Genomic DNA, 15,644 nt, shown 5'->3' with positions numbered 1-15,644 from the left:
TCTAGCAGTATTATTCTGTCCAGACCGTTCGTTGAATGTATATCGAGGTAATCAGTGGCTATATAAATTGAGCTATATCTCTTCTATGCACTACACAATAATATGCTGTATTGCTGTAGATTTTTTTTGATCAAAACTATTATCACTGTGAAGAGATTGTAGCTTCACAAGAGTAATCTGTTAATATTGAAATTGTAAAAGTTAGAATTTTTTTTTTTTTGAAAATGTAGTGACAAGGAGTTAGTTAATTCAAAAACTATCTTTAACTTTAAACAAAATATAAACTTGATTTTATTTTATATTATATTTTTCAGTTTTCTTGAAAAAATAATTGTTACAAATCTAAAATGCCTTTTTGATAATATTTTTCAAATTAATTTTCAAAATACCAAGGGAGGTAAATTTCTAAATTAAAAATTGAAATTTATTTCAGATCTAATTAATTTAATAATAATCGATATATGTTATTGTTATTCATTAAAAATAATGCCTAGGTAATAGGTATTTAATGTAGAATGGACCATTCTGAATGGTACCTATATAAAGTGTAAACTGTTGTACTGTACCTACATTATTTAGTGAGCAAGTATTGGACACCTCAAAGGGGAGTTTGGGGGCATTCAACACCTCATTAATAATAATAAAAAAACGTTTTCCCCTCAAAACCCATCAAAGTAAATAAATAGGAGATTCTGTTACTGAAAGGTTTCTACACCTCAAATCATTCAAACATTTCAAGCCAACTTTCATAATAAATTATAGCATAAGAATACGTGCGGTGACTATTGACTAGACAAGAAGACGAGGAACGTGACACAAAACCTATAATTATCATTGCCCATTGGTAGAAACAATAATTTAGATTATCTATATAAGACTACCTAATTAGTAATAATATAATAGAAAGAAAAGAACGTATGAAAACAATAGTCAAATCCCTACAAAAAATATATGTTTGAATTACAACAAAATAACTAAAATTCCAATTCATTATATTATAAACATCTAATTTCTTTAAAATTTGAACTTAAAATGTCTAAGTGTAAAACTAAAACAAAATTGTGTATATATTTTTAAAATTTATATTAACAATATTTGATAATAATTTTGTATTCCTAAATACGTGATAAGAGTTAAATGCAGGTGAAACCAACCATACACGCGGCTACGAGAATTTCATTTACTGCTTGTGGCTAACCTGTGAGCGGCTGCTACATCTACGACGTATAGCGGTCGTGGGAACCGTAGGGGAACGCGATGGTAATTGGTTAATGGGTATGAGTGCATCGAAATGTATCAGTGATATCAGTAGCAGAATTGAGAATTATTGCACACGTTTGAACGTTTCACTTCGTTCTATGCTCTACGAACTGCGACGTTTGTACCAGTCGACAGTTCGACACGTCTCTCTCGTCACCACTCACCCCTTCTTTAAACTTCAGTGCACTCACTCGTCTCACTCTATTTTGTGGTTATTGCCAGCAACGAGCAACGCGACAATTTAGAAAAATAGTAAATCGCAATATCTATCAAATATCAATTGTTGATTTTTCCTGATCGCCAACGTCAATCTTTTACCGATCAACGAATGTTATCGTGGATGATAGTTTCCAACGGAAACGAGTTAACGTCTTGACGTGAATAAACTGGTATGATGAACACGTTAATATTATTTCGTATAATGATAATTTTAATTTACTAGCGCTTACCATGTGGTTTATCGACTACTATTACCCGGTGACCGGTGTACTTGTACATAGTATTGTAATAATATGGCCTTATGCCAACGACAGCTTGGAACAAATTTTACCGGAATCGTATTTACTTTTGTAACATTAGCAATCTGGTAAATAATGATTCATTTATGTTGTGTAGTTTTCTAAAAAAATCTATACGGATTTACTTTACTTGTTTTTAGAATATAGTATATTAAGTAGATACTTGCAACAAAAAAAAAGTTGAATAAATAACATTTTGGAAAATGACAATGCACTACTATTTGTCTAAAAATGATCAGTTAATTGTGCAACTTAACACAAGTATAAGAAATAGACATATTGCTGCGATCGTTTTGAATGATGAATTGTCATTATACCCTCTTCCGATTTTACCTTAGTTTTCTTATGTACAGTAATTGATGAGTGTGTTCAAAAACCTAGAATAAATATAATTTGCATTAAGGATGTTGTATAATGCTCAGTTTATTCACATTGGATGAATTGACGTCATATTTTATACATTTTATTCAAACATTATTTTTATATTTTAAGTTCTTCTACAACTTGGTTTTACAGGTATAACTATGTCATCATATCGTACTACTAAAAGTGGTACACACAATTTACGGCCACCGAGCACAAGTACACCTACAATATTGAAAAAACGTAACACACAGTTGAATAATGTACCAAAACAAAAAGTACAAATCAATCTTGTTGACAACCTGAAAGCATTGCTTATTAGTTTTGATCAAAATAATGATAAAGAAAAACTTAAATACAATAATCTTATATGTGATATCAGAGATGCTGGTATTGAAATAAAGGTTAGTATTTATTTTTCATTATTTAAAAGAAACTATGGTTTGGTAATTCTATTAATTCTAATAATTACAATAATTAATATACTATCAAACATTAAAATAATCATTAGACTTAAAGTTTCAACCAGAACCCTTTACGTTTGATTATATTAACAATATTTTTATCTAGTTAAGTATCAGTTCTTCTAAAGAGAACTTTGTGGTTTTAAAAATATTAAATATAAATAAATCTACATTAAGAACTGTTATTCATACAATCATTCATAATATCACAATTAGGTAATGTGGTAATATGTCAAACACATCCATTTACTAGTGACCTACTAAGCTTTTCATTTTGTGATTTAAATTATCCCTAGAAACTACTTGAATGAATTGATTTTAAAAGTTTAAATCTGTATTTTTTCATACTGATTTAAAGATTAAGTACCTCCATTAGGATTCTTCTTCATTCCGTTATTGTTATGTTATTTGTTATTATTATATCAATTAAACTTATTGTTCAGCTCTATAACAGAAAAAATAAATCAGCACTAAATTGATTTTAAACTTTCAATTCTGTTTAATATTTGTTTTGCGTAGTATCATACTATTCAATTTTTATTTTTTATAAACATTAAACTGCAAAAACTGCTATTGGTGGTCTACACTTTTGATTATAGCTTATAAAGTCAACTATAATTAAAATACTATATTTTTTTATTTTTTTTTATATAGTACTGCAATCTGTTATTGCTATTTTTACCTGTTATTTATTTTATCAATTGTATTGTTTGCTGTTTGGTCACTATTATTATTTTATATTGTTCTTATCATTACTATAAATTGCATTGTTAGTACTATTGGGCTCCTAGCCCGTTCATAAATAAATATAATAAAATAATAAATTTAATCTATTTATTTCATTATAATGTACCAATCATTTCTCTATATTTTTAACTATAACCAAGTTTTTAAAGGTTTTTGGTAATACTAGATACTTATAGTTTTGAATAACAGTAAAAATAATTTATAATTAATATCAATTAGGCGCCTAATAAACAATTGATATAATTATACTTCAAATTATTTAATAAACAATTAAAATAATCTGTCAAATTTTTAAAGTGTATATAAACTGGTTGAATTTCATTCAATATCAATTATATTGTTTTATTTTAATTAGTCTAATTCATATGTTATAACTTAAATATATGACTAAACAAACAAAATGTTAGAAAAATAAAACATGAATCAACACAATTCTTTTGAATAGATAACCACCTTATCCATAATCATATTCGGAAGTTTTTGTAATCAAAAACTGGTTTACAACCTAACTTGTAATATTTTTATCTGATTCATCCAAGATGAATCTATTACAGATTACACCCATGCCCAAGAATTTGTCCCAAATGAATAGTAGCTGCCTGATGCATATGAACTTGGTCAAGTATAATGGGGGTAAAGAAAACAACAGGTCAAGATTATACAACATTAACAATTACCTAAGAGTGGCTTTATGGTGCATAAACAGGTGAGAATTAAAAGGTAAAACTGGTATGCACAATCATTGAGAGAACATTTAAGCTCTACCAGAATTGAAGGAAAAAGATAAACATATTTGGGTTGTATAATCCAATCAAAAATAATGACTTTAATTAAAAGAGCTTAACCTCTCATAGTGCAAATGAAAAATAATTATTCTCAATTTGTATCTGTTCATAAATCAAAACTAAAGATAATTTCATATTACTCAAAACAGTTAAAACACTGTTAGTGATAGAAAGAAAGTAATAGTGGTAAAAAAAATATACAATAACAAATACTATGTAATAACCCAAATCTTTTTTAAACTAATCTATTGAATTATAAAAAAACCGTCTAGTTAGAAATGTAATTTTCATTCAATACAATGTACATTTAAATATTTTACAGGATGCTGAACTTGTTACGCTATTGAAAGATGCAAGAAATTGTGTGAATATTTTAAATGAAAATCTTACACTTTTTGTTAAAGTCATATTGGTAAGAACATTTATTTATTATATTTTAAATTAAACCATTAATATTGTGTTTTTATTAGATTTTAAAATGGATGAATAGAAGTGATGAAGTTGTAAATGAATACCGAGGATTTCTTCTTGATGTTTGTACTGCCCACAACTATCATACAAAATTTGCAATAGAACAACTTGTTACATGTTTTTCTCATGGTAAGTATAAAACGTTAAGATTAAAAAAATATAATATTATTATATTCTTCGACTATTTTTACAGTGGACAGTACTGTTTTTGATCGTGTCAATGGTATGCCTAGTGAAGAAGAAGAAAGAGGATTTAAAAATGTTCACATGACTCTTGAAGCACTTTTAAAAGTCATTCCATTGTAAGAAATATAATATTTAAATAATTTATGTATATATTAATTTTTAATATGATATATTTTCTTTAGAGCAAAAGATTTATTAATGACAGCTCTTAAAAAAAAGTTTCCTTACAAAAAAAGCAGTGTCGAATCTCATCTGCATTATATTCACAATTTATTATTTGTAACTGAGTATGAAAAATCTTTAAGAAAACAAATCCTTAGTCTTATTGTTAGCAAGTAAGTTATAGATTTAATTTAAAATTTATATGTATAAAAATGCACATAATATAATTCTATATAATCATATAATCTTGTTTAGGCTAGTAGAAATTGATGTTCACATACCCAGAGAAGAATTAGATAGACTTGGATCAAATGTAAATATTGAAATAGAAGACATTTTCCCTATGGATGTTGATGGAGAATATATGCAGGTAGATCCTGATAAATTAGAAGCAGAAAGTTTTTCACATATACTAGATGTTTGCCTTAGGAGGCTATTTATGTATATGAATACTGCATGTCATGATCCTAATGGTGATTTATTGTACGTATAATCTTAATAATTTATATTACTAAATTATTATGATATAATGTTTTGATATATTTTTCATACATTTATTAACAGTGTATCTTATATTATTTTTTCAGGTGGAATGATACTAAATCATTATACCATGACTTGTTGTCAGTATTTGAAAGTGAAATTCTTCCAACGTATAACAGTAGTCATATTCAATACGTAATTTACTATTTTATTAGTTTTAAAACAACACTAGCAGAAAATTTTAGCAATTGGCTGTGGAAAAAATGTTGTGATGTGTCATCACCATCAACTATACGACAAGCTGCAGCTGGTTATTTAGCTAGTTTTCTTTGCAGAGCACCATTCGTATTAAATAGGTAACATAATTTGATTACATTTTATAAAAAATAGTTATAACTAATATTATATAATTTTTGTAGTGTTTTAAAGAATATTCTTTTTGAAATGTCTACATGGTGTAATAATTATATCAATAGAGTAGATAAATCAGTTAAAGTAGTAAATGAAGATTTGTTAAGATGGCATGCAGTATTTTATTCAATGTGCCAATCATTATTCTACATTATTTCTTTCAGGCATCATGATCTGATGGATAGCAAACGAAGTAATTACTTACAATTATTTTTAGAAATTATTTTAATATTTATTTTTATTTTTAATATATGTATAATTTTGCTGTTTTATATACATTAATTATATTATATTTTTCTTATTGCAGATCTAAAATTTATGGAAAATTTAAATCTTTCTAAAATAGTCACATGTAGATTAAGCCCATTACGTTTATGTTGTTCAACAGTAGTCAATCGTTTTGCACATATTACTAAAACTTATCAGTTAACATATTGTTATGTGGTTATGGATGGTCACATAAGAATCACTGACCAATCTATCAAAGATGAATGGTTATATTCTTTCTTTCCATTCGATTTGTATGTTCTTCCCAGGTGAGTGAACTATTGGATAATAGCACTTAATTTATTGAGTCTAAACTGTACGACTAAATGACATGATAAGCTGATTAAATAGATTTTTACTAGGGTTGGGTGAGTATTGTATTTTGATGTCAAGTCGAGTATTCAACCCTGGTTAGTACTCGTTTTTACTAAGTATTTAAAAACTAAAAAGGTTACGAGCAGTCGGAGTTTCTAAATTATTTTATATTGTACTAGTACTTAAATATTTTCAGTGTACAGTGAAATTGCAGGGTTCTATTATTAATAAATATAAGTTAATAATAATAGAAAATATTCAAAATTCCCTGCATTCTTTATTAGATATCATTGAATTAAAAATATTTAATAATCTTTTTTTATAAATTAAACAATGAATGATGTGAAATGTTAAAGATATTATATATAAAGTACTTGAGTGCTTGATTCGTCGAATAAAGACGAATACTAGAATTCTACTCAAAAAAATGTTCAGTCGAATACTTGCCCAACTAATTTTTGCTGTCTATATCTTAATTATTATTTTATGTAATATAATTAATTTGCTCGATTTGTCAAGTTGATCAATAATATTTTGTTAAAAAAACAAAATATTTTCAAATATATATTTAAGTTATTAAAAACTAGTTGTTCTTAAACTGAATAGTATTACAGATATATTTTGAAATAAGTACTCTAATACTATTGTTAATATAATTTTAATAACCATTTTAATTTTGTCTATTTTTTTTTTTTTCAAAAATTACTAATAAATAAGTAATAATGTCATCATAATTTGAAATGTATTCATCTTTAATGCCTGTAAAATTTAATATAATTATTTTTATTTTTAGGTCAAAAGATGTTATAATGTCTGATTTATATAGACATTTTGATGATGATATAAATAAACATACTAATGATGATGAGGAAGACAAAGAATCATCATTGCTTATTGATACCATGGATATCAGTCCAAGTATGTTATCTACAAGCTCACCAGCAAAAACTGATTGGCTTGGACAACTAGTTAATCAACATCGATAAACTGCAATGATTAAATTGTGATTTTTGTTATTCTCATCTTTAAATAAATTATTTACACTTTAATAGCTTTTTAATTCCAATTCAATTTCCATTAACTATCTTTTAAAAATAATATTTTTTTAATAAACTTTGAAGACATAAAATACAATGAGTATCATCGATTGTTTAAGAATCAATTTACATTTTAAATGTATTCTAATAACATATATATATATATTGGTTATTAAAATAACTTATTCAAAACAATAATTGAATATATTGCACTAAATAAAAATATTGTTAATATAAGAGAAGTATTTAAAGCTACAGTTAAAAGTATTATTATTACCTGCTTATTAAGTTTAACATTTATGAAATGAAATTTATTAAAAGAAAATTAATACATCTCAATATTTTAAGGTATTTATCAAGTAAATAAATACAAAAACAATCTATATTAGATTAATTAATTTAAATTAAAAACAGTGTTGATATGTCACCAAGTAATAAGTTAGTAAGAATTATCTATTAGCTTATAGGATTTATCATTATAAATTTTAGCAAGTTTTAACTTGTAAGTATATTATTTGATTTAGAGAAAGGTTTAAACTGCTAAGGTGAAAGTGTGTTATACTACATTTGTATAAGAATTCCTAACTAGAAAGCACCTACCAAAGAGATCTAGTTGAGTCTAAAGGAAAGTGCCAAAGGCAATGATAACTTAACTCTTCACAACAGGAGTGGTTATTGGTCTGGGAAACATTATTAGTAATTACTATCACGACACTGTTAAGTTTTTGCGACATCTAATAATTGACTAGGGCATACAACTGTACACGAGATTTGTAAAGAGTTATATTTCTTATTAACGTAATATCTGTTGACTATTGGACTATTATAATAGGTATTTTCATGTTACAGGCCATTGATTACAATATTTAAAGAACTATGTTTCTCTGGTTATTACATTTCTTCTGACACTATATTTTTATTGGGATCAAACATACCTTCATTAATTTGTTAATCAGCCATCATGATAGTAATGTGTATCTTACCGACATCTGTTTTTGAGTTATTGTTTATTATGATTAACAAGGCAGCAGTTGAGCAGTAGAACTTTATCTTAAAACTAATAAAATTTTATTATTTTAGTTTATTGTTCGAATATCTTCAAATTTATTCTAACAAAATGTACATTATGATCTAATATAGTATAGGTATACACTAAACATCCTGATAATGATACTCAGACGGCAGCCACAGCTAGAGTCTCTAGCCTAGATACTGTCTTTAGAAATGAGAAAATTAAAATAAATTATTGTAATACAAAATCAGGTATTTACCATCGTTCACTGTTTAGGTATTTTATATTCATAGACCTCTTGAGTATAAGTTTTAAGATTATATTAAACAAATAGATGCCCAGTCACTCCACTGTTATCCTTATAAAATGCAGTTAATCAGTTCATATTTTTTAGAATTTTTAACAATATTTAAGTACTATAATACTATATAGTGCTTCATTTGTTTTTAAAATTTACCCGGAACCACGACAACCTTATGTTTGAAGTTAGCACCGGAATGTGTAACCATATAGCCTGTAGGCTGTAACCTCAAACGTTCGTCTAACATTTGAACGGCAAAAGTAAAGCGAGCACATGCTACACATGAGTTTTGCACACGGCTTGACCATTTTCGATTTGCCACATTAATAATACGTTATTCTGTGATATTACCTATAGATGTAATTCAAATAATTATTATCCATACGACTATACGATTTGAATATATTTTGATAGAACTTTATACCACAATAATTATTATAAAGACGCATAATATATTTATATTGTTCTTTGATAGTATTATCTATGGAATCTCGATTATTGATAACCGAAAAATGTAATTTGTAAATACGTAATAATTTTTTTTATTATAAAATTCGTTCTAATTTGTTTGTTAGACATAAAATATTAATTATAAATATTATACAACCAACTACTTATAAGTTGATACTTTTCCATATTCGGATCGCTAATCGTCATCAAGAAACTTAATATTGACGTTTCTGTTTACTAAATTGTGCGTTTCTTCCGTTTCTAGTTTCTTATTTTCTTTCGATTGAGCAGAACGTAGTGGCCGGAGATTCCTATTGGAATCCTGATGGGAATCATATTTTACACGAATAAATTTCGTTAGTAATTAATTTCCATTGAACTTAATATCTGTTTCAGAATAAATAAATTAAATTTATTATGTGCTAATTTGACCCGTAAGTATAAACATTCACCATACAATTTTCATCGTATTGTTAAGAACCTGTGCTATTAGAATATTGCTGGCTGAGATCAGCAGTTGTATATACAAATAAAAATATAATTTGAATTAATAAGCGACAGTTGTGAAAGAACCACATAATAAACAAGACTATAATGACTATAGTAATTATTACTATATTTTATAATAAAATAAACATAATAAACTAACTTCTAAACAAGTGTTCTGGTTCTGTTATCCACCTCACCAATCTTTCACTTACTAGACTCCAAAGAATGAATTAATAAACTTAACTTTAATCTACCAAACATTTACCACGAGTACGTCCATAACAGTTTGGGTATATTAAAATAATCACAATGATGACTGTTCAGTGTTCACTAAAATATCAAAGTATATTTTGAATATTAATTGTTATAATATTTTAAAGTTATGCACTTCATCTAACAAATGAATGAATTGAAGATGCCTATTTTAAAATATTAAAAACTGTTTAGTAGGTATTTGAAATTTTATTTTACAAAAATGCCAACCAATTTCAACTTGAATGACTTCACTCTATCTTACGCAAAGTGCGTGTCCCTTCCTAGATTAAAATGATTAAATCAATTTAGCTAATAATTATTTTACACATAATATGTAATGAATAATGATTATAGTGTTTTATAGTCTACATTAAATATTCATCAATAAAATTCATCAGTACAAAAATCATAGACAAAATATCTGTCATCAATTAGTTGGTGTTATGCTTTGATACCTTGACAAATTAACAGATTATCTATTTATACGCTCATAGTATATTATATTTCTAATTTTAATCTTTATTTGATTTTAGTTCCAGATGTCATCATTCCGGGCTCCAAAAAGTACTGATTACAACTTGAATAATTCTATAAGCTCACCATCTATTTTAAAAAAATGTGGAAAGCAAACAATAAATAATGTACCTGGTCGAAGAGTGTGTTTTGATTTATTCAAAAACTTGAAATTATTGCTCATCAACTATGACAGCAATAACAAAAATGATCTAATAGAGTATAACAATTTAATTTGTGACATTAGAGACTTGGCTACCGAAATTAATGTAAGTTGAATAATCAATTTAAAAAATATATATTATAATCTTTATAATCTTTATAAAAATATTGGTATTCGTTTAGTAAGTGATTTACCAAAACAATTATTTATACTATTATTATAGGTATGGACAATTGATGTCGGACAACCTATGCTTGCTTATCTGTATAATTTTATTATATAATATAACTACCGATCTAATAACAGGCAAGATACAATTTTTTTTTAATTTTTAAGTGATATACAAAAAGTATATTGCCAAAAATAATTTAATATTTATAATAAAATAATTTTATGACTGACGAATGAAAAATCACGTAACTATCACGATTATAATATTATTATGACTATGATTACTATCTGTTATCTTTATTTCGTAAAGTATTTGAATACAAGTATTTCTAATATTTTTTAAAAGTATTTTTCAAAAATATTAAAAAAAAATATGACATATCCTATTTTATAAGTGTCGGTATTGGTATTGATTTTAAGAAATATTTATAATAAAATAATTTTATGACATTTTTTTACACAGATATTTTGTTGACTGATATTGAATGTAATCCGTAATCTGTAATAATAAAATAACTTAATTTTATGATTTTTAATATGACTGTTTTTCAATTATTTATTATTTAATTATCGGTCCGGTAGGTCTTGTTATACTAAACGAATACCCTATACGGTAGGTCACATACTAAACAAATACCAAAATATTTTTATTTTTGAATTTATGGAAAAGTTATATTTTATAATATACTTTCTATCTATTATGTGGATTATTATTGTTTTAATTAAATACAACAATAAAAAAAACACTTCAAAGTGACCCTAATAAAAACCATTTTTAAAATGTAATAAAGTTAATGTGCATGTCTACAATTATCAAAAATAATATTTATAATGAAATAATTTATAGGATAATGAACTTATCAAGTTATTAAAAGATGCCAGGAATTGTGTGAATATTCTAAATGAAAATCTTACACTTTTTGTAAAAGTTATATTGGTAAGAATTTTAAATTATGGATATTAAAGAAAACTATCAATTATGTACATTTTTTTTAGATTTTAAAATGGATGAATAGAAGTGATGATGTAGTCAAGGAATATCGATTATTTTTACTTAATGTTTGTACTGCATACAGTTATCATACACAATTTGCAATAGAACAGCTCGTGGCATGTTTTTCTCATGGTAATACCAAAACTGAAATAAAATATGATAATATTATAATCTATAACGACCATTCTTATTACAGTGGACGGCACTACTTGTGATCGTGTAAATTGTATGCCATCTCAAGAAGAAGAAAGAGGATTTCTAAATGTCCATGTGACTCTTGAAGCTCTTTTGAAAGCCATTCCGTTGTAAGAAATAAACACATTTATATTACATAAGTACTCATTTTTAATTTTTTAATATTTTCTTTAGAGCAAAAGATTTATTAATATCAGCTCTTAAAAAAAAGTTTCCATACAAGACAAACAGTTCTTACTCCCACCTTCATTACATACACAATTTACTTTACATTGTTGAATATGAACCAAACTTAAGAAAAAATATTCTCAGCCTCATTATTAACAAGTAAGTTAAGAAAAAAAAATTGAACCTTGTAAATTGTTAAATTTTGTGTAATCTGTATTATTTTTGTAGATTAGTAGAAATTGATGTTCATATACCCAAAAACGAACTAGACAGATTAGAATCAAATATTAATATTGATATTGAAGACATATTCTCAATGGATGTGGATGATGGAGGGTGCATTAAAGTTGATCCTAATAAAGTCGAAGAGGAACATTTTTCAGATACATTGGATATTTGTCTTAAAAGAATATTTATTTATATGAAAACTGTTTGTCATAACTCTAATGGTAGTTTATTGTAAGTATATTAACTAAAAAATAATTTATTTCAACTAGGTATTAAAATTTTTAATATTGTTCAATTTAAAAATAATTATTATAATTTTTCAGATGGGATAGTACTAAATTGTTTTATCATGATTTGTTATCAATATTTGAAAGTGAAATTCTACCAACGTATAACAGTAGTCATATTCAATATGTAATTTACTATTTTCTTAGTTTTAAAATTACTCTAGCAGAAAATTTTAGTAATTGGTTATTAAAAAAATGTTGCGATGTATCATCTCCATCTACTTTACGACAGGCAGCAGCTGGTTATTTAGCTAGTTTTCTATGCAGAGCACCATTTATTACAAATAAGTAAAGAATTATAAACATAATAAATAATTTAGATAATATTTATAACTTAAATTTGTGTATATAATTTTTAGTGTGCTGAAGAATATGCTTTTTGAAATCTCCACATGGTGTAATAAATATATAAATAGTGTAGATAAATCTGTTAGAGTAGTAGATGAAGAATTATTAAGATGGCATGCAGTATTTTATTCAATGTGTCAAGCATTATTCTATATAATTTCTTTCAGACATCAAGATTTAATGGATAATAAACGAAGTAAGTTTTGATTTTATGCCAAACATAGCATGCATGATTTTACAATTCTAAAGTATCTCCAAAAAGTTTATTTCTAGGAGAAGTTCATGGGTCTAGTCCCTTAGTTTTTTTTCCCGAGCGATATTGCAAACTAAATGAGGAATTGCATTGGTGTCCTTTTTCCCACTGCTCCATTGCTTATTTTAAATCAAACATAACAATAATATTCAATACGGTATTAGACTAATATAAACAAGTTATTTACAATTTAATAAAATAATATATATATATGATTAACCCAACATACTGCCCATGCATCAGCTACTATATTTTATGTGAATTCATCATAGTCCACGTGCTAGATCTGCCATGATTCTTGATCCTCCCGTATTGCTAAATGGAGAAGTTCATGACCTCTGTTCTAAATAGTTCCATGTCACCTTCTTTCTTATCTCAGACTACAAATAAGTTAGAGAAATCCACAATCACTGAGGAATTGCCAAACAAAAATTTCTAATTACAAGTTCTAAATTTTATATTTTACATCCTTCAGGATTAATATTAAATTATTTATTATTGATACTAAAAGTAAAACAAACATGAATGCTTTTATACTAATGTTGTGATAAAATTTAATTAATAAAAATTATATTATTCTTTTCAGATCTTAGGTTTATGGAAAATTTAAATTTGTCTAATATAGTGACATGCAGATTAAGCCCATTGCGTCTATGTTGTTCAAAAGTAGTTGATCGTTTTGCATATATTACCAAAATGTATCAATTAACTTATTGCTATGTGGTAATGGATGGTCATATTAGAGTCACTGATCAGTCAATCAAGGATGAATGGTTATACTCTTACTTTCCATTTGATCCATATGTTCTTCCTCGGTGAGTATTATCATTGGTATAAATACTAGTAATACTACTATTTATAATCAATGGTATTATCCTTTGTTTATTAAAAAGAAAAAAGTAACTAATGCTATTTTATCTATTAATTAAATTTATTTTATTTTTATTAAAAATTGCTTAATTCATCAAATTTTGAATAAAATTATACACAAATTTATGTCATATTAACATAGTATGTATTAATGCTCCTTCTTATCAGTGGCGTAATTTCAGTTTTTGTTTGACTAGGGCAACTACTAACTGATTTGCCGACTCAAAATCAAATATTTATTAGAATTAGAAAGTCAAATATAGAATAATTGAGTAATGTGTAAATAAATAATAAATAGGTAATAGGTACCTTTTAATACTGCAGATTTACAAGTAGTTGGTAGTATTTATAGTCACATAATGTAAATACTAAACATTTTGATTAATAATATAATATACTTCTTTAAAAAATACAACAAAAAAATTAACAATAAATCTTTACTTATAAAATATCAATATTCAATATTATGATTTATAACAATGGCCTTTAGTAATTAAAAATAAGACTTCTTATAATTTTAAAATATGCCGACTTAAGGTTGATGTTAATGTCGGACTAGGGCAAATGCTTTAGTTGCCCTTCCCCCCTTCTTATCTGTTATTTAAATGATTTTTGAAACCTAATTATAAAACTTTCAAACATTATGTAGTTGTTTTCAAGGGCGGATTCAGGGGAGCACTGGGATCAAGTGCCACCCCCATTAAAAAAAAATAATAATAAAAATCATACATTTTTATCATATTGTTTTTTTTTTTTGGTGGGGGGGCTATATCTATATTATATAATTTTTCCTATAAAGTGCCCCGAACGTTAATACATGCTGGATCCGCCTTTGGTTTTTTTCAATTCTTTTCACAAGCAAGACTATTATTACTTTTGAAGTAAATCATAAGCACTAAATTTAAATCTTTATTCATTGTATAAAGTATTATGCAGTTAATATTTTAATAAATATATAAATTAATTATTTTAATTAGATATTTTGCTAAAAATTGTCACATAGTTATATTAAATGATCTCTCATTAATAACCATTATTTAGTTATTGTTCATATTATTTTTAGATCAAAGAATATGATTATACCAGATTTATACAGAGATATCGATAGTATAAAAAGTTGCCAAAAAGAAGAAAGATATGTCGACAAAATTCCTTCATCACTTCCAGAAAACATGGACATAAGTCCTAGTATGGTATTATCTCCTTCACCTGCAAGAACGGATTGGTTAGGACAGTTTGCATATGGAAATAACACACAAATATTGTTTTGATGATATTATATTATATTGTACAAAAGAATAATTTATTTTGTTATTATCTTATTAACAAAATATAATGTATATTTATATAATTTTTTTATTTATTTATATGCCAATAAATGGCATAGTAAAACGAGTGAAATATTAAAAAATTGATTTTGTAACTAATGAAACTTATTAGTTATTACAAATCAAAAGGTGTCTTTGTAATATATATTT

General features: G+C 25.8%; 2 protein-coding genes across 4 annotated transcripts; both read left to right on the top strand.

Moving 5' to 3' along the window:
• The first annotated feature begins 1,311 nt into the window (after window positions 1-1,311).
• LOC132932284 (RNA polymerase I-specific transcription initiation factor RRN3-like) lies at window positions 1,312-7,481 on the top strand. Of its 3 annotated transcripts, none has more exons than XM_060998583.1 (11): window positions 1,312-1,649; window positions 2,295-2,545; window positions 4,460-4,549; window positions 4,608-4,737; window positions 4,802-4,910; window positions 4,977-5,129; window positions 5,212-5,439; window positions 5,544-5,795; window positions 5,859-6,043; window positions 6,158-6,386; window positions 7,226-7,481. In XM_060998583.1, exons 2-11 carry the CDS (start codon window positions 2,303-2,305, stop codon window positions 7,416-7,418), a joined length of 1,812 nt encoding a protein of 603 aa, XP_060854566.1. In that variant the 5' UTR covers window positions 1,312-1,649; window positions 2,295-2,302; the 3' UTR covers window positions 7,419-7,481. The 3 variants fall into 3 exon arrangements, with proteins under 3 accessions (XP_060854566.1, XP_060854567.1, XP_060854568.1); XM_060998584.1 differs by lacking the exon at window positions 1,312-1,649 and adding an exon at window positions 3,892-4,058 and having other exon boundaries at window positions 2,407-2,545; XM_060998585.1 differs by lacking the exon at window positions 1,312-1,649 and adding an exon at window positions 3,907-4,058 and having other exon boundaries at window positions 2,408-2,545.
• Window positions 7,482-9,290: 1,809 nt separating this feature from the next.
• On the top strand, window positions 9,291-15,517 carry LOC132931621 (RNA polymerase I-specific transcription initiation factor RRN3-like). Its single transcript, XM_060997505.1, has 11 exons — window positions 9,291-9,666; window positions 10,510-10,758; window positions 11,671-11,760; window positions 11,820-11,949; window positions 12,014-12,122; window positions 12,187-12,339; window positions 12,409-12,639; window positions 12,732-12,983; window positions 13,055-13,239; window positions 13,883-14,111; window positions 15,230-15,517. Exons 2-11 carry the CDS (start codon window positions 10,516-10,518, stop codon window positions 15,435-15,437), a joined length of 1,830 nt encoding a protein of 609 aa, XP_060853488.1. The 5' UTR covers window positions 9,291-9,666; window positions 10,510-10,515; the 3' UTR covers window positions 15,438-15,517.
• Window positions 15,518-15,644: the final 127 nt, after the last annotated feature.

Source organism: Rhopalosiphum padi, chromosome 1 (genome assembly GCF_020882245.1).
Source record: "Rhopalosiphum padi isolate XX-2018 chromosome 1, ASM2088224v1, whole genome shotgun sequence".
Lineage (NCBI taxonomy): Eukaryota > Metazoa > Arthropoda > Insecta > Hemiptera > Aphididae > Rhopalosiphum > Rhopalosiphum padi.
Note: the sequence above shows the minus strand (reverse complement) of the source record. Positions and strands in the feature narration are given on the sequence as shown.